This window comes from Mauremys reevesii, linkage group 1 (assembly GCF_016161935.1).
Source record: "Mauremys reevesii isolate NIE-2019 linkage group 1, ASM1616193v1, whole genome shotgun sequence".
NCBI classification, from domain to species: domain Eukaryota; kingdom Metazoa; phylum Chordata; order Testudines; family Geoemydidae; genus Mauremys; species Mauremys reevesii.
Window position 1 is genome coordinate 144,289,329 of NC_052623.1, and position 24,330 is coordinate 144,313,658.

Consider the following 24,330-nt stretch of genomic DNA (forward strand, 5'->3'; position numbering starts at 1 on the left):
TTGGATTAGGGGAACTTGACAATGAAGTCCATGGTGATCCAGGCCCAACGCCTTGCAGGGTCTCAGCGGCTATTAGCATCCCAAAGGATTTAGCTTGAGGTACCTTTATAGGGACACAGCTGTGTTGCATGATCTGACATAAGTCCTTGAAGGTAAAGAAGTCTGTCCTTCTGTGTGACTTCAGCCAGGGGGTTGGTATCGGGTTAGGAGCCTCTGGGCAAAAGAGTCATCTTGAAGAGCAGAATATATGGTTGCCATTGAATCTGATAGCAGTGATCCTCCGAGGAAGTGCTGCTGTTTCAGAACACAGGGTGACTCTACATGAGATTCCTTAGGATCACTGACGTGACCTTGTTTTCTGGAGAAGGTGTCAGCTTTTCCATTCTTAGTGCAAGGGCAGTATGTGTTAGTAAAAATCAAATCTTGAGAAGAAGAGAGCTCAGCTTAATTGTCATTGATTCAGAGCTGTAGCGGAGCTCAGGCACTCCAGATTTTTATGGTTGGTATACACCTGCACAGGGTATTTTGTCTCTTCCAGGTAGTGCCTCCAGTTTTCATCTTGATGACCAGCAGCGCCTTATCTGAAATTGCATAATTACATTCAGCGGGGGAGAGTTTTCATGAGAAATATGCACAGGGATCGAGCTCTTTCTGGAGACTCTGTATTTGGGACAACAATGCCCTGATGGCAATGTTGGAGGCATCAATTTCCAGAATGCATGGCTGACTTAGGTTGGGGTCCCTGAGGAGGGGAGCAATGGTGAACATTTTATTTCGGGCATTCAAAACCACGTTGGGCTTCTGCCATCCAGAAAAATTTTGTGGGTTTTGACCAAGGAGGTTATGGGAACCAGAATTTGAGAGTAATCCCGTATAAAGTTCCTATAAAAGTTTGCCAGATCAAGGCTCACTTCTACCTTCAAGGGATCCGTATGGACTCCTTTGGACTCTACAGTGGGTTGCTTGAAGATACAGTCTTCCAGTTTTTCATAGAGTCCATGTTGGCAAAGCCTTCCTAATATGTTGCTCGCGTGCTGTTCATGCATGGGTTGATCCTCAGTATAGATTAAAATGTCATCTAGGTCAGCAACCACATAGTAATCCAACATATTCCACAAAACATCATTGATCAGGTGCTGAAAAGTGGCAGGCATGTTGGTAAGGCCAAAAGGCATCACCAGTTGTTCAAAATGGCCATATCATGTTCAAAACGTGGTTTTCCACTCATCTCCTGGCCAGATCCTGACTAGATTTTAGTCTTCCCTGAGATTCAGCTTGGTGAATGTCCAGCTGTTCTTACTCAGTCTAGGAGTTCCATGATCAGGGTAGTAGATATCGATTTCACATGATTTTATTCAGGGCACGATAGTCAATGCACAGCCTCAAAGATCCATCCTTTTCTACAAAGCAGATGGGGGCCCCAGCTGGGGAGGTGGACTATGGGACAAAACCTTTTTTAGATTCTCATGAGTATATTCCTTATAGAGTATATTCTCCCAAACAGTATCTTAGCACTGGACTGCAAGTCCATCAGGCAGTTGTATTCACAACAGGTGGCCAGGATGTCTAAACGTTCTGTTTTTTGAACACATCTGCAAAATCCTGATATCTCATGGGGAGAGAAACAGCTGACCCTAGAAGTAAGGAAGCCCATTTTGCTGCTTGACCCCTCCACCACACCTGAAGCCTGGGTGGGGTGTCTGGGTGGGGATTTTGAAAGCTTCAGCTTGGGGGCCAAACAGCAGTTGGAGTTCAGCAGTACTCCAAGCTAAACATCAAAATTTGCTGCTGCCAGGAGATACTTGGGTCATGCTTGGCCATGCAGAGGATTCCAAGTATGACAGGAAAGTATGGGGACCAGATTGGCTAAACTGAAGAGTTTATGGTGGTCACCAATTACTGCTTCCATCAGTCAGGAAACCACTGTTCTGGGACCTAGACGCAAACAGTGAGCCATTGACTATCTTGACCAGGTCAGTAGCAGCCTTGGGCTACAATGGTGTCCATGAAATTATCACCTGCCCTAGAGTCAAAGCCCACTGGATGGGAACAGCTTGTCTGGAATTCTAAACTCAGAGTGGTAGCTGGAGCTGCAAGTGAGGGGATGATCTCAAAGTGGTGGGGCAAATGCTTAGAAGACCTTGCCCGGTGGAGTTTTCTATGTAACACAAGCTTAACCCCTTCTTATTGAGGCTGGGCAGGGGTGTTTCCCAAAGCTATACAGTTCGTGGCTTTTGCCAGGCAGATACTACGTGGCCCATGTAGCCTCGGGAAAAATCATAAATTCTCTCATCACCAGTGTTCCTGTTCAGAAGGGTCCAGCCGAACTCAATCCAAGTCCATCTATGTGGGCTCAGGCTTGGGGGTTGCAGGTGGAGCCTGGATATGAACTGGATCCTCTTTCCTATCGTGTCGCCACTCACTAAGCTGAGTGTCGTTCAGAATACAAAGTTCAATAGAGGTGTGAAGTCCGGGGGGTGGGGTGGGTCATGTGGGCTAGTTCATCTCTTATCTCATTACTCAAGCCTGCTGAAATTCATGTACCTGGGCCAGTTCATTCCAAGCCATATCTGCTGCCAGGCATTGGCAACAACCCACATATGACGCTGGTGATCCCCGCCTGACAGAGCCTCCATAAGGCAGCCTCCACAATGAGGGCCTCTTAGGATCATTGAAAATCATTCCAAAAGCCCTCAGAAAGGAGTCCCAAATAGCCAATTGAGGATGATCCTGTTCTAACAGAGGAGATACCCACTCCAAGGCTTCATCAGTGAACCTACCTCAGCCTGGTCCATCACATAGACATGGGGCCTCAACATAAATAGGACCCTGCACTGATTTACAAAACCACAAAACTTGCTGCAGATATCACCGTAATGCTCCAGTAAAGGCACCATGGGCTCGGATACTGAGGGGCTGCGAACCATGAGGCTGGATAAGGCATTCCCATTTGCATCTCTATGATCCATTTCTGAAGGATGAGGGTTTTGCCTGGAGCCAGTCCACCATGACCCATACGGCTTGGTTTTCTTGTAGGAGGGTGATCTGCTCCTAGGGACTTGATGTTCTGGTGGGCAACAGCGATGCTGCCCATGTGGTTTCCATGCCCCTTTCCTTGGAGCAGGAGCAAGACCAGGAGGAGATCAAAGGGTAATGTTGTAATGCTGAGGAGTCAGGCAGGTCAAAAGGAAGTCCTGATCAGTGGTCAGAATTTGTGCAAGAGTTCTGATCGCCAGGAGATCCAGTCCAAGGGGAAGAGACAGCAAGGCAGCTGACAGAGTCAGGCGTAGCAGCAAGGCAGGGTCAGGTGGGTCCAAGCAGCAACTAGTGGGAAAACGCTTGTCGTTCAGACAAGGCTGAAGGGAAGCAGGAAGTTTATATATAGTCACCAGCCAATCAGGACCAAGACCACATGGCCAATCAGGAAGCAGGTTGCAAAACCCTGGTCCCCACCCAAGACTGAATTTGCTGGTAATCCAATGCATCAACGTGGCATGACAGCCACAGCTGCTTCCTGAAAACCTAGGTGGGTCTGGGTGTGAGACCAGGGTCCTGACAACAACACAGAACTTTCAGCCTAAGGTATGGGAGGACTTGAAATGGCTTTAAGTCAGTATAGTCCCTCCTGGTACTGAGCTGATCCAGGGGGCAGAACAGGGCTTTTAGAGACCTTTTACACCACTACCTCCCTTTTACGCAGCATAATGTATAAGTGGGGTCACACTCAGAGGCTTGTTATGTGAAAGGGGTCACCAGTACAAAAGTTTGAGAACCACTACTTTTTGTGTATAATCTGGAATTCTCATAAGTGAGAATAATTAAACTGAAATACATAAGTCATTGCTAGAGGAATCTAGAGGACGGAATGTACAGAAATATACAGAAAGATAAATAATCACTCTATGAATCCACCATTTACAGAGAAGGGACAACTAGAATCCAAATAGCATCTTGTGCTCTTTCTGCATATGTAAATATACATGAACATCATCATGCTCCCTCTTTCCTGCACCTGTTCTTCCAGTTACATAGTACCCCACTCCTCCTGGAAAGAATAAAGTCTATAACTTTATGTATACAAATTTATACAAATAACGAACATTTGCCAAACTCTATGCAATCACGCTGTTTTTATTTGCCCAACTAGCTGGCTTCTTGAATCTAGGAATAATCATCTATGCTAGTTTAGAGAAGTTACTAAATGCTCTGGTCTTGCATAAAGAAGACCCCTCCCATGCTCCCAACATAGTCTCTTGCCCCAAACTCAAACCTGTTCAGCTGAGGATGGGAGGACATAAAATAAACAAAAAATGTTGGAATCCTTATAATTCTGAGAAGAAAGTAGAAGCCCCACTAAAATGGAAAAGAACTCTGCACCTCTACCAATAATAATCTCTGTAAATAATGCATGGTAGGCACCCAATCTTTAGAGCTGATTGAAAAATTTCTGACAAAATTATTTTCAGTCAAAAAATGCCATTTAGTCTAATCAAAATGTTTTGTGGAAACGTATTCGTATCAGCAAAAATTTCATCAGGAAGGTTTGTCAGGTCCAGTATGGAATTGAGAGAGTGAGACTGTTGAATAGCCAATTGATTAGGGCACTCACCTGGGATGTGACAGACCAAAGTTCAAGTATTTGCTCTGATTGAGGCGGACCAGGGGCTTGAACTCAGGTCTCCCATATCCCAGGTGAGTGCCCAAACTCCAGGCAATTGGCTGTTCATGGAGAGAAATAATGTGTTTTTTCATGAATATTTTCAAAAGGTCACATTTTTGTTTAACAAAACCAAATTTTTAAACCTTGAAATTTTCATGAACAGCAACTGTTGTTTTCCAGCTATCCCTACCTTTTATTGGGTGTAGGTTTTACAGTACTTAGAAGAATCGGGCTTTAAATAGAAAGCTGGTCTCTTAGCAATGGCAGAACTATTGCTCTGCTTATAATAACATCCTTGTTTGTTTAGTCCAGTTTGGGGCTGGTGAGTTATCCAATTGATAAAACCTTCATAAATGACCAGTAAAGTCAAGGGGCTCCCCTGCAATCAACCAAAAACTATTCTGCTGTTCTCAGGAACAGAGAGAGTAAAACAAAAACATTTCTGCCCATTATATAAAATAGCTTATATTGAAGGAAGCAAGGCTGAAGTGTAAATGAGGTCTGGGTCTGCAAGACACCTACCTCATTTAGTATGGTTATTGGACAGTGTGCAGCCTATTAGACGTGGAGGCTACACTTTGAGCAATAAGGATAAAAATAAATATCAATCACTAATTTGGAATGAAATTCACCCTGTGCAGAAGGCCAACACGAGGCCTAATCCCCACTGCAGTCCTACTTAGGTCCTTTTTGTGGCCTTAAATGGTGCATAGATCTTGTGTGATCCTCTGCACAGGGATGAATTTCACTCTCGCAGAGCAATAACCTACCCGCATACTGAATAAGGCAGGAGACACGTGGAAAAAAGTAGTATGCTGTTTTGCAATGTGTATTCCCAAGCATATAGTGTTAAGTTTACACAGGCAACCTTAACTTTGGCATTGCCAGGTTTTCTGAGGGCTTCATTTTGCAACTCTCAAATTCTTCTAATGTAGCTTTTTGCTATTGAAAAATAGAGAGGGCGACCAAATCATTCTGGAGATATAAACTATATATGGGAGTACAGAAGGAATCAATGATTGTTTATGTAAAAAAGAAAGCATTTAGTAACCTCACTTCAGTAAAAAATGAACAAGACAAGGCTGTCTCCCCAGGGATCACCGTGTTTTGAGCCAGACCCATGATTTCTTTCCTGCTTCTGTCTCCACAAAAAGGAAAAGGAGATATTGTTAAATTTATACAAGAAGAAATGATGATTATACATTTCTTAATATAACCGCTACCCTCACTGCTTTGCAAGATAAGTCCTGTTTTTCACAGTATTGTAAGTTTTAGTGGGTTCCCTTTTGGTATTCTTATTTTGTTATTTTTAGTTCAATAAGGATACAGAAAATTCTAAAAAGACAGGTAATATTGGAAAGAATGGAACTTGCTATATGCAAGATAGTATGTTCCTTCATAATTCAGCAGTGGGTGTTCCACATTCCTTGCTCCATCTGGGCAAGGTCAATTCATTTACCATTTAATGCAGTAGCATCTTTCTATAAAGCATTATCCAGAGCTGTGTGACTCCTGTGACCCACTACTTCCTTATCATCTAAGACTCATTCTCCAAGCAACTCACTGATGTTCTGCAGCATGTGTTTCTCTGGAGTATGCTAATTCTCCTGATGGGGTATTGAAGGCAGTGTTAGCTGTGTCATCAAAGCCCTTCCTCATTCATTTACTCCTGTGCAAGTACCAGACAGCTCCCCCTTGTCTCTGCAAGAATCTGTTTGACCTAAACAAGCCTGAAGATTGCAATGGCTTTCCACTCTTAAAAATGAATGGTTATAAATCTGCCAGCATTCATCAAGAAGAGTTTAGACGTGTCAGAATAGCTTTTCAAACAAAATACTCAGACATGCTGACTGTTTCCCCCAGTGGAGAGGGAGTTACAGCAGCCCTAGAGCTGCAGAAGCAGCAGTGAAGCAGTTCAGGGGCGGGGGGGAGGCATGTGTGTGTGTGTGTGTGTGGGTACGTCTACACTACGGGATTATTCCGAATTTACATAAACCGGTTTAACAAAACATTGTATAAAATCGAGTGTGCGCGGCCACACTAAACACATTAAATCGGTGGTGTGCGTCCACGGTCCGAGGCTAGCGTCGATTTCTGGAGCATTGCACTGTGGGTAGCTATTCCGTAGCTATCCCATAGTTCCCGCAGCCTCCCCCGCCCCTTGGAATTTCCGGGTTGAGATCCCAGTGCCTGATGCGGCAAAAATCATTGTCGCGGGTGGTTCTGGGTAAATGTCGTCAGTCACTCCTTCCGCTGGGAAAGCAACGGCAGACAAGCATTTCGTGCCTTTTTTCCCTGGATTGCCCTGGCAGATGCCATAGCATGGCAATCATGGAGCCTGTTTAGCCTTTTGTGACTGTCACCGTATGTGTACTAGATGCCGCTCACAGAGGCGATTCAGCAGCGCTACACAGCAGCATGCTTTTGCTTTTGCATGATAGCAGAGATGGTTACCAGCCATATTGTACCATCTACCATGCCATAAATTGGTAATAAGATGATCGTGGCTACCAGTCCTTTTGCACTGCACCATCTGTTGCTGTCATAAGTGCCCCTGGCTGCTCTTAGCCAGGGGCGCAAAAGCCAAAATTGGGAATGACTCCCTGAGTCAATCCCTCCTTTTTGGTATCTAAAAATAGAATCAGTCCTGCCTAGAATATAGGCAAGTGTACTAGAAAACCACTGTATCATAGAACCAGAGAGCACAGCTGCTCTGTGTCAGATCCTGCAGAAATTATGAGCTGTATGCTATTCACAGGGGGTGCTCCTGCAACAACCCCACCTGTTGATTCCGTTCTTCCCCCAGCCTTCCTGGGCTACTGTAGCATTGTCCCCCCACTTGTGTGATGAAGTAATAAAGAATGCAGGAATAAGACACAGTGACTTGTTAGTGAGAAATGAGTGGAAGGCAGCCTCCAGCTGCTATGATAGTCCAGACAGGACAGTAAGGAGTGTGGAGGAGAGGAGCCCAGCATCCCTCTGCTAGTCCAGGGGCAATTGAATCTTTTCTTTACACATAAAGGGTGGGGGCTGATGGAGCTCAGCCCCCTGTTGCTATGATGACGATGGTTATCAGCCATACTGTACCATCTACCACGAAAAATTAGGACCAGGCGCCCTTGATTGACCTTACTGATGCTAGTCAGCATGGTTACCAGTCCTTTTGCACTGCCCCATGTGCCAATAGGCTGATGATGAGGACGGATACCAGCCATATTGTACCATCAGCCATCCATAGCGTGGGGGGAGCAAGGATGTTGGTGTTGAGTGCTGCACCATCGCGTCTATCTGCAGCATTCAGTAAAGATAGGGTGACATGTAAAAGACTCAAGAGAGGATTGTTTTCCCTTTCACTTCTGTGGGGGGGGGGGTGCGTAAATTGCCTAGCTATGCCCTGACCCACCGCGGACACTGTTTTTGACCCTAGAAGCATTTGGAGCTCAGCCAAGAATGCAAATGCTTTTCAGAGACTGCAGGAACTGTGGGATAGCTTGAGTCCTCCAGTCCATGAGCGTCCATTTGATTCTTTGGCTTTCCGTTACGCTTGTCACACAGCAGTGCGCTGAGTCCCTGCTATGGCATCTGTCTGGAGATTTTTTAAAAATGATTTTGAATTTCGTCTTCTGTAACGGAGCGCTGATAGAACAGATTTGCCTGCCCTTACAGCGATCACGTCCGCATCGTCCATGCGGGAGCTCTTTCTTTATTTTGATTTTTAACTGCATCACCACACGTGCTGATCGGAGCTCCACGCTGGGTAAACAGGAAATATTCAAAAGTTCGCGGGGCTTTTCCTGTCTACCTGGCCACTGCATCCGAGTTCAGATTGCTGTCCAGAGCGGTCAGTGGTGCACTGTGGGATACCGCCCGGAGGCCAATACCGTCGATCTGCGGCCACACTAACCCCAATCCGATATGGTAATACCGATATTAGCGCTACTCCTCTCGTTAGGGAGGAGTACAGAAACCGGTTTAAAGAGCCCTTTATACCGATATAAAGGGCCTCTTAGTGTGGACGGGTGTGGCGTTAAATCGGTTTTGCGCTCCTAAAACCGGTTTAAACGCCTAGTGTAGACCAGGCCTGTGTTTCTTTCCCCAAAGTCTGTATTCATTGCTAGGTCAGAGCCTGGTTACTCAAGCCACAGGATTTGGCTCTTAATGCATATACATAAATGTACTGGAAATATGGTTAAATTATTGGAACAGATGATGAACAGAATCCCCTGTCAGAGTGCTATCTCTGTTTGTGTTGTGAATATGTAGCTAGAAATACATATACACACTGACACACTGCTAACTGAGAGAAAACAGATGTAAGGTGCAATTAGTATTTCAGTAGTTTTCACTATAAAGTGTGAATTCAGAGACTTGCTTTTCTGCAAATTAAGTATTTACTCCAAGAATAGGAAATTCTATAAGCCTGCTATTACTCCGTAGACTTCTTTGTTAATAAGGAAATTTGCCAGAAGCAAGGTATTACCATTCATTGTAATCTGTGTAGAAATTAAAATACATAACATCTGCATTTGAAAGGTGTGCTCCCAGAAGACTGCAGTAATGTATTATGTGTTTTGTTAAAAATCAGATCAAAGTGAGGCTTCTCTCAAGTTAGCTGCTCATTAATGACTGCTGGTGTGCCCTCATTTCTGTGTGAAACTCTCACAGGGGAAAAGAGAGGCAATGCTGCATGATGGCTTTCACCTTATACATCCCTCCCTTCATTTAGAACTCTGTGTACTGAAGTCATTTTAAAATCTGATGTCTCAGTAAGTTCCCTTATTGAGTGTGACTCCCAATCATTTCCCACAGATGGAATTCTTCTGCTCACCTTCTGCTTTCTTTTTTGTCATTCTTGGAAAATTTGTGATGTTCCCAACTATTTAAGGGACCTGACTGAACATACCTTCTGTCTTATTCACTGGGTTCGTATACAATCCTGTGCATTCATTCTCTCGCAGCCACTTTTGATATGGACCGGACCTCCCACTCCTGCAGACTGGCCCACATACATAACTACCACACGTTTCTTACATTATTTCAGTAGTTGTAGGAATCTTCAAAGATTTCTAGCAAGCAGTTTTGGTTGTGTAACCACTTTAGGGGAGTCATTTGCCCTTAGAACTGTTTTAATAATTGATGAATAAATATGATCAGATCAATTCACTGTCTCTCATAGGGTTATATTAATTGTTATATGTGAACTACAGCTGGTTTAATTGTCAAAATGTTTGCAAATCTCATAATGTTTATTCATTCAAAAAGTGCATTACTTGTTCATTGTGTGTCATTTGATCTCCTGTTTCTAAAAAGCTGACCTCTTGCAAGGCAACAGAAGCAATAACGTGATTTTGGTGATCAGTCACACACCACAAATAGCAATAACCAAAGTGAACTGTTCTCAAACTGAACTCATAGGCTGAAACTTCTTTGTATAAATTATTTGGCAAATGCTATGAAAAAAGAATACAGACTCAGTTTGTGAATGATTTGCAAAAAGAAAATTAAGCAACCCATGTATCATAACGTAATACACTGCCTGCCACAAAAAGCTGACATTTATGAACACTTCATAATGCAGTTAGCACAATATTTCTTATTAATACAGGGCTATACTGTGGCATCTGTTGTGATTCTAAAGGCAATTACTGTAAAGTAGTAAAATAAATTTTACTACTTTATGCTTAATAATTATAAAATGAGTTTATAATTTATGCTTAATAATTATGCTTTATGCTTAAACTTTATGCTTAACAATTATAAAAATGAGTTTTCACTTTTTTTGCCTTTAAACAGCCAGCGAGTAAATAGGACTGCAATATATTCACACATCTATAATAGTGCACTGTGGATAACTAATAGTGGAACTGTGATAATAGATCTAAAGCAGTGTTTCCCAAACTTGGGACGCCGCTTGTGTAGGGAAAGCCCCTGGTGGGTTGGGCCAGTTTGTTTACCTGCCCTGTCCGCAGGTGCGGCCGATCGCGGCTCCCACAGGCCGCAGTTCGCTGCTCCAGGCCAATGGGACCTGCTGGAAGTGGCACGGGCCAAGGGACATACTGGCCTCCGCTTCCAGCAGCTCCCATTGGCCTGCAGTGGCAAACCGTGGCCAGGGGGAGCTGTGGACGGCAGGGGCGGCTCCAGGCACCAGCACAGGAAGCGCGTGCCTGGGGCGGCAAGCCAGAGGTGGGCGGCGTACCGGTCACCATGAGGGCAGCAGTCAGGGAGCCTTCAGCGGTGTTTCTGCGGGAGGTCCACCGGTCCCGCGGCTTCAGCGGCAATTCAGCAGCGGGTACGCCAAAGGCGCAGGACCGGTAGATTACCCGCAGAACCGCCGCCAAATCCGCGTGACCGACAGCCCTCCCGCAGAAACCCCGCCAAAGGCTTCCTCGCTGCCGTGCTTGGGGCGGCAAAAAACATAGAGCCTCCCCTGGCGGACGGGGCAAGTAAACAAAGTGGCCCGGCCTGCCAGAGGCTTTCCCTGCACAAGCGGCAACCCCAGTTTGGGAAACATTGATCTAAAGCATGACAAAAAAGGAACTTACCATTGCATGATGGTATTACCACAATACCTGTTAAAACATTACTGAATAGTCTCTTCACAGGAATTTCTTGCTAAAAGTTCTTTGAGGAATTTGTCACCTTCTAATCCAAAATGTAATTGGATTGTAGCTCCATAAAAATGTCCTGTGCCAGTGCCACCAACCAGAGAAGGCCATGGTGCATTCTGCCAGTCAAAAAGGGGGACACAGTCAACATGGAAGGCCCTCCTATAAAAGGATTGGATTTCCCAGCCATCTTACTTAGGGTACATAAAAGAACTGGTTTTAGATATCCAGTAGTTAATGCAGCCTTGTCGTAATGTAAGTGAACCCTGCTGCATTTGACAAAGTCCAAAGAGTCAACTTATTTCTGGTAAAATGTCAGGAAAATGAAGCATTCTCCTTAACATCCTGAACCCAGTTATGTGAGATTTCAGAGCTAATGGTGCAATACAGATACAGCAGATTCTTCAGACTCCTATGGAAATCCTTCTCCTAACCCCTTCTTCCCAGCAGACCAAAGACCATGTGAATATTATTTTAAATCTTGAAAATATTACATAATGTTTTAAAACAGGCTCAAAGGTGAAAAAGTTTCCCTTTTCTGTCCCACTCACTCCCCACCCCCGCAGGCAACCTCTTCCCCACCAAAAAACACGCACACACACACACACACTATCAAAATCAGCCTGTAGTATGCAGAAGTAAAGTGGATTCTGGGTTAATATACCTGATCAAAATGGATTGTTAGTCATGCGAGTTTTGCAATCTGCCTTTTTTTACTACTTGCAATGCGGCAGGGTAAGTGTTCCTTATTTTAGACAATAGATTATGTAAGAACTCCTATAGACTTCAATACTCGGGTTATTGTTATATGAGCTGTTCTCCTCCCCCTCTCTCCTCCTCTGCTTTGGCATGCAGAATAGCTTGCACAATTGCTAGTTGTGAAATAGTACTATCAAAGAATTTAAGGATAGAATACAGCTCCATGTGGAGCCCCAAAGCATTTAAGTGTTATACCTATTGAGAGATGCTTTTTTTCTTTGAGAAGATGGGAGATGAACTAAATGGGCCTATCATTCTTTCCATCCAGGATTTCTGTTAGTATCTCTCTTCCATTATTGGGGTAGTAGCTCTTTTCTGTTAATTCAACCCTGGTGATCTGCTATACACTGAAGTGTAAAAGGGGAACTTCCTGATCTTGTCACCTCTTCCCATCCTAGTGCTCTCTTTTGGGGGGGAAACATTCTCCCTGAAAAGGGATGGGAGAACCTCACCAATTAAATTACGCTTTGGCTATATTAGTAAAGCCAGATTATATTCACAAACCTTTTTATTCTGTGTAGTTTAAATCCAGGGGCACTTTCCCAGAATGATTAAATTTAAAAAGCCAAACTTGTTTGTATATGTATATATGTGTGTGTATGTATGTGTGTATAAAAATACATACAGCATATAGTAAAATAGACATGGTATCTATTTATGCCAGCCTGGCTTTTGAAGCAACTGTTTTAACCCTAATTATATAATTTTACTATATGCTAGTATTTTCCCCTCTAAGAACACAGACCCAATAAGTTTCAAGAGTGTGATGATGTTTGAACCCACGCTAACATCATATGTTCAAACGTCAGGTAAAGTGAAATGGCCTGTCCCTACTTCTGATCTTCCATTCATAACTTCACAATACTGAGTCGCCAGTTGGGAGAGTGAAATGAGCCAGATCTCCTTATGTCACCACTTCTGCTCTTTCATAATTAGCTGTTGGTAGGACATGTTTGTGTATGCCCTGTACATTCAGGGGGGTTGAGGTGGATCCCTCTCTCCTCCCCCCTCGCTCCCATGACCTCTCCCAGTGCTTACCAAATGGGCTAATCCAGGTTAAACCAGACTACACTGAGGAAGTAGGTATACATTAGTTTATTTGATCTTCTTTTAATTGGTCTTCATTCTGTTTTTTAAAGTGTCTATGCAAATTGAAAATGCAAAACAGCACACTCCTACGTAGCTTGTGTGCACCAGTAACTGAAATTTCTGAAGGATCATAGTATAAAACCAAAACAGTGCCATGTCCTTGGGCTCACACATGCATGCAGACAAGAAAAGCACTGTAGTGCTAAAACCTTATGAAAATCTTGTCATATTTGCTATTTTCTCTTGTATCAAGATTGCATGATGGTATTTCTAATATACTAATATGATATGGAAATAATGGCACGTCACAGTTCTTTCATCATATTGTATCACTGCTTTATCATATTAGGCTAATACACTGCGAGAGTTGATAGAACCTCTCCATGCCAAATCGGATCCTCTTCTCTTGGCACTGAACTGATTGGACTCAGATTGATAAACTAATGATTAGAGAATTTAGATCGGAGAGAATTGGCACGACGGAGACTCAACTTCAGCCTCTTGCAAGCAACCTAATGGCCTCCGTTCAGAAAGTTTAATTCTTCTTGAATAACTTTGATGTTTATAAAAGAGAACAGACATTTTAAAGCATAGACAACCAAATGTCTGGATATGGGGACTCCAGAAAAGTGTTAAAGGGGCAGACCTATTACCAGTCTTTTGAAGAATGCATCTTTTCCACAATGGGACTAGGCACAAAATCATATCCTGTCTACATGGAGCGCAGTTGCAGAAAATACTGCCCCCTGCATAGGAGAACAGAAGGGGAAGAGGGTCATGGCAGGGGAAGGGCTCTGATGACACACATTTGTGTTCTGCAGACTTCAAGGAATTAAAGAGGGATCAGCTATGGTAACTATAAAATCCTGTTGTTTTTATGGACTTCAGTGACTTCATTCAGGCAAAGCAGAGAAAGCTAATATAATTTAAGTGTACTTCACATAAGTGAAGGAAATTAACTTGCTGTATCATACTAAATTAAGCGTATTCTTCCAAGTCAAGGTGTATACCGACTATTTGGAGACTTAATATATGTTTAATGATTTATAATGAATTATCAGAGGGCACACTGAAACTGATTTGGATGACAGTGATGGAGAAGATACCTCATGCTGGGATTTATTAGACTCCACAGATACAATCTACAAATCCTCTTTATCTTCTAGGACTTACATGTGAGTGATGCTGCCTCACAGAACAGGCGTCAAGTATTCTCTGTATAGCACTCGCACTCCATGGGGTTGTTTTGGGGCCAGTATTTGTCTGGATGTCACTCAAAGTAGATTCTGATATTGTTATTTATCATTATGTTCTGGCTCCCCTATGAGTTAATGTTTGCCTCTATCTCTGTGATTAGAATGTGGATTTTCCTTTATATATTTGCTACGGGTGTATTGTAATAATGTCAATGCTATTTACTTGATATTTCATATTATCTTATGGAGAGATACTTTTAAAAATGTATTTTGAAATGTTTTCTTTCTGTTGGCTCAATGTATGGTATTGCATTCTGTTAATACCAATAAAATTATATATATATAGTTATATATAAATATTTCCCTTTTATATATAAGTAGACTATGCTTTTTTCCTCACAAATAAGAATTGTGCAGTGAATAAAATTGCATCTCTCTGCTTTATAGCAGTAACAAAACTATAATAGTTTTAATATTAATTTCATAAAATAAAAATCCTGTATACTCTGACATATATGCTAGTTGGATATTCATCAGTATGCATATTGTGTTTCCATTTAACATTAATGGGCCTTTCACAAGTCAATCTATATATTTAACAACATGATTTTGACATCTTTAATTGTTACCAATCAAGAAACTGAACATGCCTATTATAGCAAAGTATGCCCACTGTTACTTGTTGTTTACAAAATTGTGCATTGATACAGTTTTTGCCTGTTGACCAAACAGATGAACCCACCATGTTTTTATTAATTGCGTATCCTTAGGAATTGATTTTTAAATATAATTTACTGCTCTTTCCAACACTAGAGAGAGGCAGAATTCATCTCTTTATATAATGTTGCCTTTGAAATACTTGCCTCTGCCAGTGTCGATAAATCAGTGCTAAGCGCATAAAGATTCTGCAACCTGAAAGATTTATTGTTAAAACCTTGCTGGAATGCCCTGCAACCTGAACCAGTGCTTTGCATCCTGTCATTAAACTCCAGAATTAGTTAGAAATGAAATGTTTTGGAAATGAATTAGAGTACCAGAAGCCAAGATAAGAATCTAAAATGTCCTTTGGCTGCCATTTTGGGTTCCACTGATGGCTCATTTACTGCTTTTGCCAAAGGCCAGAAGGAGCTAATATATCTGCCCCACTGTGCATTTTAACTTCAGCTTCATTTTTTCCTCTCATAGACTGTATTGAATGAGCATTACCATTTCTGAGAGGGATTCCAAAGGGCTGCAATTAGCAGCCCATGACATTAATTCCATACACATTTGTCAAATATTTTTTCTGTATGCCTTAAAATAAAGTTTGGAAAATGGCAGTTAACGTTTCTTTAATGAAGACAGTTGATTTATTCATTAGGTTAGGGTTTTTTAAGGTATTATTTTCTGCTTAATAAAAAAATCTATATTACTCATTGGCAAATTACCCAGCTTTGCCTCTGCATACCCTTTGTCCATAAGCTCTGTTACTCCGTTTCCTGTGGGAATGTGCACACGTATTCTTCCTAATGGATATGGGACGGATGTCTCTTCCATCATGATTATGGTACCAATTCTGGGAGAAAGTTTTTTGTTAAAGTGTACACGTTCCATGTTCAAAAGTTTATTCAGCATCTGAACATTTAATTGCATAAGAAATCTGTGGTAAAGATTTTTGTTAAATTTTGTTGTTGTTTTAGATTTTGTTACCAAAGGTGCTATGTAGGGGCCCAGTCCTAGGTGGTACTTAGAGGAGAACAGACTACAGTGGCGTTGAGGGCATTCAGCACCTGACAAGCTTTACATCTTGCAATGTCATGCCTTAAATAAGTAAAATGTAAATTAAGGTACAGATTAATTAGTCTGAGGTCTAATCAGTGCCTTTATCAGGAAATCTGCAAGAACATCGGCATATATGACATGTTCTAAATAAAACCTATGAGTAGAATTTTCAAAAGCGCTTAAGTCCAATTTTCAGAAGTGCCTAAGACACTTTTGAAAATGGATTTGAGGCTCCTAAGTGACTTAGACGCTTATGAAAATTGGACTTAAACGCTTTTGGAAATTTCACCCTGTGTTGTAGTTTCCAGGGAAGTAAAGCATAACAGATATGACATTTACTATCCCTGTGGAGTAGGGTTCCTGTTCTCAGTGAACAGGTGATGTACTATTCAAACTTAGTTAGGTACCAACCCTATAAACCTTGACAGATATTGCTGTTGTACAAGAGTGAGTGTCGCTCGAATTGGACTGATGAGTAATGTAGCTATGTCCAACTGTCCCTACCATTTGTCATTTAACCTTTTGCAACATCATGTGCCCTTACAGTTTAGGTTTATGAAAAGAATGTTTTGCTGAAGAAATAACTGCTTCCAAATGATTGCTGCTGGACTAATCCATAGGGAAATCATTATCCATTTAAAAGTGTCAGTGCCCCCATTTATACAGTGACACAAACCGTCTCTCCACTTGCACTGTCCCCTGAATACTTCAACTATCTTTCAGGGTGGCATGGTTTTACTTTGTCCCTCAACTGAGGAGAATGAGAGGAAGCTTGCAGGGGAAATGGTAATGGTGAATGCAATGTTTATTTCACTTTAACAGTTTGCATCAAAATTAAACACTAATTTCAGCATGTAGCATAGAAAAGAAATAGGAAATTGACAAGAGAGCCTCGTTCACTATGTAAAATTTTCCCAGTGAGTCACTTCAAAAAAAAAAAAAAGCAGCAAATAAAAATTAAATTGACATTTCAGTATGGAAGATAATGTAAGTAAAGCACTTAAACCAAATATTAAAGGATATCATTATAAATATTTATCACTGCCAACAAATTCTGCTGCTAATCATCAGTTTCTTGTTACTGTTAGGAATTATTTTATTTTTATTTGAATTTTATTTTTTCTATGCACTTTTTGCACTCAGTAATACAGTCATACTTAAGTGAAGTTCTGGAACATCCTTCCAAGGGGAGCAGTGGGGGCAAAACACCTAACTGGCTTCCAGACTGAGCTTGATAACTTTATGGAGGGGATGGGATGATGAGATTGCCTACAGTGGCATGTGATCCATCTGTGACTGCTAGTAGCAAATTTCACCAATGGCCAGTGATGAGACACTAGATGGCGAGGGCTCTGAATTATTACAGAGAATTCTTTTCCGGGTCTCTGGCTGGAGGGTCTTTCCAACATCCTCAGGGTCTAACTGATTGCCGGGTCAGATTGGCAGAAACCCTGCTGGGTGTTTGCTTTCCTCTGCTGTGTGGGGCATGAGTCACTTGCTGGTTTAAACTGGAGTAAATGGTGGATTCTCTGTGATTTGAAGTCTTTACATCATGATTTGAGGACCTCGGTAACAAAGCCAGAGGCTATGGGTCTACTACAGGACTGCTGTGGGTGAGGTTCCGTGGCCTGCAATGTGCAGGAGGTCAGATTAGGTGATCATCAAGGTCCCTTCTGTCATTAATGCCTCTGAGCTGATGCATCACGAGCACTGGAAGTTAAATAGCCTGAGAATGTAAGCTCTTCAGAGCAGGGATCATATTGGTATGTGCTTGTACTGTGCCTACCACAATGGGGCTGAGGCCTGTAAGGTGTTACTTCAATACGATTAATATACCTCAGACCCTACAAAGACTAGGAATCTGTCTCTCCCCTTATTTACATCAGTTTTATAGCTCCTTTGATTACAAGGAACCAATTTCACCAACAAAAAGAGGAGAATCAGGCCCTAGGTCTCAGATGATGAGTATACCATTGAGCTCTGCTGTGCAGACTTTCTTGAGAATGTCCTCTTTGTCTTGAAGGTTACATAATAGGAGTAAATAGGACATGGATATAAATTTCCCAGATACACCTCCCCTGCACAGGAGGCAGTGGTGTAGCCTGTTACCTTAATACTCCAGTTCTCTGATTCTCCAGCTGCTAAAACTTACTCTGGAAATGTGTATTGCAGCTTGTTTTTAAGGGCATCCTTCCCCTAATTCAGTGAGCGTTCTAGGAAACTCTTTTCTATCCCCTGACCCCATCCCAGTACACGGGCCTTTCTGAAGCACTCATTCATCTCTGCGTTGTTGACTGACTTAGTGGCAGCTCTAATGTTAAAACATTATATAATACACAGGTTAGGAAAAAAGTGTTGGTACATCTGGGTATAGTGCTTAGATTATCCACAAATACAAGTTTTGTTTTAAAAGTCATAAGATACATAGAGTACATAATCAGCAATGAACCAAATTTAGGTGAATAAATTTAACAATAAAGTTTTGATATTAGCATCCTACTAATTTGAAAGAAGAACAAAAAGGAAGGGGATTGCAAGAAACAGAGAGGGCAGGAGAGGTAGAAGGTGAAAAGGGGAGGGAAGACGCAAAGAAAAGCGATCTGCAGAATTTCAAAAGAAGCCCAGAGATTAACACAGCTTGCATTTACCTTTGAAAAAGGCCTCATTTTAAGAAACAAAATAACATTCAGACCTTTATTTTACTGTAAGTGCGGAGAAGGAGGTGATAAGTGATATAGGTTTCCTTTTGCACTTTAATAGAGGAATCTGCCCTAAATCATGCTGACCAGCTGATTAGCATTTGGTTTCCATGCAGACCAGAATTGTATCTCATTTTACCTCCTGCCTACTCTGTGCTGTACTTAAACAGTGTGCCAATTGTTCTTTTCTCAGTAATCACCTGTGGAAACTACACTGCTCTCCTCCTATGAGCTGATTTTCCATCTAGCTATTGCTTCCTTTATAAATGTGCTTCACAGAGGTGACTTCATGTGCAGATGCAGTCTCCTCCTAAAATTTTACCTTCCGCTGGTTTGAGTGGTTCTCTTCTTTTGGTTTAGGGTATGACTACACTGCATCAAAACACCCGTGGCTGCCCTGTCAGCTGACTTGGGCTTTCCGGTGATATCAAATTACAGTGTAGACATTCAGGATCAGGCTGGAACCTCGGCTCTTGTCCCTCCCCCTTGGTTTCTGCCCAAGCCATAACATCTACACTGTAGTTTGATAGCCCCTCAGCCCGAGCCCTGCGAGCCTGAACCAGCTGACATGGGCCAGCCACAGGTGTTTTATTGCAGTATAGACATGCCCTTAGACTAAATCAAGAGAGAGAGAATATCCAGTTTTGTCTGCCAGTCTTCTATCTAAATAGATGTAGAAATTATTTAAATTCCTGTTTCTTTGAATTATAAACTTTGATTCCTCCCCCCTTGTGTAATGCAAACTTATCTTAGGATCCCTGTCACGTGAACAGTAACCCTTAGAGCTCTGAAGACGAATTTATGGTACCCTGGCATTTTGCACTAAGGCCTGGGCTACACTAGTGAGGGGGTTCGAACTAAGACACGCAACTTCAGCTATGCTATTCGCGTAGCTGAAGTCAAAGTATCTTAGTTCGATTTACCTGGCCGTCCTCACGGTGGCGAGTCGACTGCCGTGGTGCCTCTGTCGACTCCGCTTACTCCTCCTGCTGAGGTGGAGTATGGGCGTCGATTCACGGATCGATTTATCGCGTCCAGACAAGATGCGGTAAATCGATCCCTGATACATCAAACACTGCCCGCTGATCTGGCTAGTAGTATAGACGTACCCTGAGAATCTGAAGAATAGGTTACTTCTCTTCAGTGTCTCTTCCCATCCATCCAACCCAACCAAATCCCACCTTCTATCTCCTTATGCCTTCTTGCTCTCCCTTCTCTAAACATAATGAGATCCCTCCCATTTCCCTACTTTGTTCCCTCAGCCCTTCTTTTGTTGAGCACCGGAAGATGCTGCCAAGCAGAATGCTGCCTCACCCTGCTCACCTGTCTCCATGTTCTTTTTCCGATTGCCTTATTCATACTGGTCCTGCCCCCACTCCAAGCCTGACATCCTGATGCTTCTGCTGGCTGACCGACTGAGCAAGGGTTTGGGAATTTTGAATAAGGGGACCAGGTCATGTATTAGGCCTTGTCTTCATTAGCAGTTCACGTGTTTGCTTAGTATGTATTAGCTAAATCCCAGACACCTAGTGTTTATCTCAACCTGCTAACACATGTGACAACTACAAAGTGCCTTGTCTGCACTAGGATTTTACCTCATGTTAGTTACCATGTGTTAGCTTAACATGTGGGCAACAAACACCTTTTAGTGTGGATGTGCCCTCAGTGTCAAGAAGGCAAACAAGGAAGGAGGGAAGATTTTTTGCATGGGGGTGGAGGAAGGCTCAGGACTTCCTTTATCTAATACTCCCAACCTGCCCACTTATCTATGCCCAGAAACCCACCCTTGTCCCTGGCATGGCACTCACTAGCAGCCATGAAATGGTCTTAGAAGTTTTCATGAAGTCAGTTTCCAGATGCTAAAGATGAATTGTCAAGGCTTTGCTGTAAAGTTCAAAGCAAATCATGTGAGATTTCCGGGAGTGGGGGGAAGTTAGCTGTTTAATAATGTAATTAGTGCCTTTTTCTAATAAAATTACCTCCCCAAGATCCTGGGAAAGTTCAGCTGAGCTGGTTTCTCAGCCAGAGAGTGTGACCTCATCAAAAGGAATGAAAATAGGAGTTTAGATTTCAGTGGCGCACAGGGATTTCAGATTGATAATTTTCACCTTGCTCACTCTCTGACATATAAACCAGTAAGGCTATAGCTCAACTTTCTCAGGGTTTTCAGAAGATGGTAATTTTGTTCAAGTGCATCATTAATTAATTACAGGTGAGTAGTGGCTAAGCATGTGAGGGGCTGAATAGCTGGATGAAGCATGTAACCAAGTAGTAAAGTTAGCAAAGCAAAACATTTAATTCTTTGAAGAAGAAAACAACGTAGCAAGCCTGGAGGATAGAAGACAGGTGGAGGGGAATGGAGAAAAGGAGTGCAGCCACAAAGGGGAAATGGGAAGAGGCAACTGCCTTGCTGACCTCACCAACTGCAAAAGCCCTCTTTCCCCAAAATACTGAAGAGATGCTCAGGTGGCTGGCAATCCAAAAGGAAAGAAGAACCTAAAGATGAGGAGAGGAATCTTAGTGACATTGGGAAGAACAGCAGAAATATGATGAGCAGGTGCTTAAAAGCCTGCTTTCAACTACCTGAAAGGGGGTTCCAAAGAGGATGGATCTAGACTGTTGTCAGTGGTGGCAGATGAACAAGGACTAATGGTCTCAAGTTGCAGTGGTGGAGGTTTAGGTTAGATATTAAGAAAAACTTTTTCACTAGGAGGGTGGTGAAGCACTGGAATGAGTTACCTAGGGAGGTGGTGGAATCTCCTTCCTTGGAGGTTTTTAAGGTCAGGCTTGACAAAGCCCTGGCTGGGATGATTTAGTTGGGGATTGGTCCTGCTTTGAGCAGGGGGTTGGACTAGATGACCTCCTCAAGTCCCTTCTAACCCTGATATTCTATGATTCTGTGAACTTTCTCCTCATCAGCTGCATAAAACCTCCACCTTCGCTTCCTCATAAAATGTTTCTGGCTTCTTTGTAAATTCAGAGGCAGTGTAAAATACATGTCATAAACCTTCCAAAACTGAACTTGAATATCAAAATAATGCAGCTGCTTCTGTGCTGAGTATTATTCAGTTTCACATTTAATTAAATAAAAAATGTCTGATGTTGAAATATACTTGAATCTGCAGCAGAAATTTCATTGTCACAGACTGGCACCACTGTGGTGTAGCAATTGGAGACCTCACTGTAGAATTTAGGGCTGGTGTGCCACAAAGTACATGTGGGGCTGTTCTATACCCAAGTGAAAAAGCTGCACAAGAAATGGATGCGGCCAGGAATAACAATGCATGTTCCAGATTAGGGACTCTCCCCCGCAGCAGTGTATGGAAATCCGAACACCATTATTTCAGAGGAGCCAGGTGGCTAGAGGAACGCAGTCTGGGACTCAGGTGCCAACTCAGAATAATGAATAACAACCTAATGTTTGTGGTGCCATTTTAAAAATCAGTCTGTGAATCCCTCTAGGCCTACAGCCCTCCTCCAGAATCTGTTCTGTATCTGAATCAGGTATCCCTGGAGGCCTGATTCTTCCTTAAAGAAACTGTAATGCTAGTGCAACATATCAGACAGCTATAGCCCCACCTGAGGCCTTCCGTTGGCAAATGGATGTATTACTAACCCAGTCACTTAACCATGAGCTTGCTTAGATCAAAATGAAAAGGGTGACACTCTTACTTTAATCTCAAATCATGATGCTTTTACTTTAGGGTATATCTACACTGCAATTAAAAATCTGTAGATGGCCCATGCCAGCTGACTCAGGCTTGCAGGACTCAGGCCAAAGGGCTGTTTAAGTGTGGTGTTGACCCTCGGGCTGGAGCCCAGGCTCTAGGGCCCTGAGAGATTAGGAGGGTCCCAGAGCTTGGGCGGCAGCCTGAACCCAAATGTCTACACCACAGTTAAACAGCCCCCCACAGCCAGAGCCCTGTGTGCCCGAATCAGTTGGCAGGGGTCAGCCGCAGGTGTCTCACTGCGGAGTGCTCTGTCTCTCAATCTGTGAGATCAGGAGCTTCTAATCATAGGAACCAATTCCAAGACCAGCCCCCACCACAGTTCCAGAGAACCACACCTGCCATGCAGACAAAAAAGAAATAGAAGAGAAAGGAGATAGCTGAGTGAGGAAGGGGACAATCTTCCACTCATACCCAAATTCACACCATTCAAGAGGGTTAGCACAGAGTTACAGCAACCAAACAACGAACATCTACAACAGCATGACAACTGCTACCACATGGATGTTACCATGATGGTGGTTGCCCTCAGCAAAGGAAGTGAAGGAGAAGAGGGAGTTCTGCCTACCCTCCCTCAGGAAGTTTTCTTTTAGGAACACACAGAGGGGGAAAATGGCTTCAGCCCTCTAACATATGTGTTGGGACTTGGACCTCCATGTTAATATTTAACTGTCCATGAACTGGCACTCTTGTCCCTCATCCTTTGCCCTTTTGTCATGGAATAACTAGGGAAAGAGAATCCATCCCTTCACAGCTTGTATATTTTTAAAGTCTTTGGAAACCTTAGAAAGATTTAGGTATTTAAAAAGGTAAATTTTTGCAATTCATCTTTAAAGCCCTGGACGTCAGCCAGTTAGCTAAAGGTTTCGCCAGAATTTCCAAATTTGGGGTGAAACTTTAAAATGAAGTTAAGTGAAAAGTCTCACTCCCCCACAGAGCTGATTGAGGGGCAGCTCCAATCACTAAGAACAGTGCTGTCGTCTTTATCATTTCCCAGGAGCATTCCACTGGAACAAGGTGGTAATGTAGCCTCTGCAAAGGTATCTGACATCACTAACAAAGAGGCTTAAATGCAGAGCAAATCCTAAATGCTCAGAGCCACTTCACTGGCTCTCTTTTCCTTACTGCTCAATCCTTCACACCGAAGCCCAGCCCTACTCCCAAATGCAGATGACTACCCCAGTTCCTAAGTGATATCAATGCCTGGATGAAGATAAACTCAAGCAAGATGGAGGTGAGGTATGTGGCTAGAGGGGAAATATTTCAAAGAATTGGCTGACACCATACCACTATGTACATCTGTCTGCCTGTCATCAGCATGGGGTACAGATGGGGGCCTTATCTGTATGCCAATATCAGCATAGCGTCTGCTACCAAATATACCATTTTCCATCCAGCCAAGATGTTCCCCCCCCCTCCATCTTAAATCATTGAGCTGGTGTTAGTGATACTGCAAATGGAAATTCTCTTGCCCAAGTTACCCCTCAGGCCCTTTCACAGATTCATTGATGGCTTCTAGGTTCAATTACTGCATAATTCTTTTTCTTAGCATGAATGTGACAGCCCTGAAGAACTTCAGTTGATGTTGACAGTGGCAGATTGACTATTTAGTAATACAGGCTGATGCAAATACTTCACCTGTGCTTTTTGGAACTGCAGAATTACAGGTGAATTTAAGGTACTGCTCTTCTTATTCAAAACCCTAAATGGGTTAAGCCTAAACTGTTTCAAGGACTGCCTCTTAATTGTTCATCAGGAACACTGGGATTTTCAGTAACTTGTGAAATGCATGATAGGGTTGAAAGATTTCTTAGTGGCTGGCCCCAGGCCATA

The 24,330-nt window shown here is 42.7% G+C and overlaps 2 protein-coding genes across 4 annotated transcripts in view; one reads left to right on the forward strand and one right to left on the reverse strand.

Annotated features, from left to right (window-relative positions):
- CNKSR2 (connector enhancer of kinase suppressor of Ras 2) overlaps window positions 1-24,330 on the forward strand; it is a 368,883-nt gene that overhangs the window by 338,543 nt on the left and 6,010 nt on the right. Inside the window, exon 21 of one of the 3 annotated variants that reach the window (XM_039540999.1) lies at window positions 13,463-14,598. The exons of the other annotated variants lie outside the window; for them this stretch is intronic. Within the exon in view, the coding sequence (XP_039396933.1) occupies window positions 13,463-13,467 (5 nt within the window). The 3' untranslated portion in view covers window positions 13,468-14,598. Of the gene's footprint in view, window positions 1-13,462; window positions 14,599-24,330 lie in introns of those variants that run through there. 3 annotated transcript variants of the gene reach the window in all.
- Window positions 21,247-24,330, reverse strand: part of SMPX (small muscle protein X-linked) — a 96,092-nt gene continuing 93,008 nt past the window's right edge. The window contains exon 5 of the mRNA XM_039541066.1: window positions 21,247-21,265. The gene's annotated coding sequence lies outside the window, so the exon portion shown is untranslated. The remainder of the gene's footprint in view (window positions 21,266-24,330) is intronic.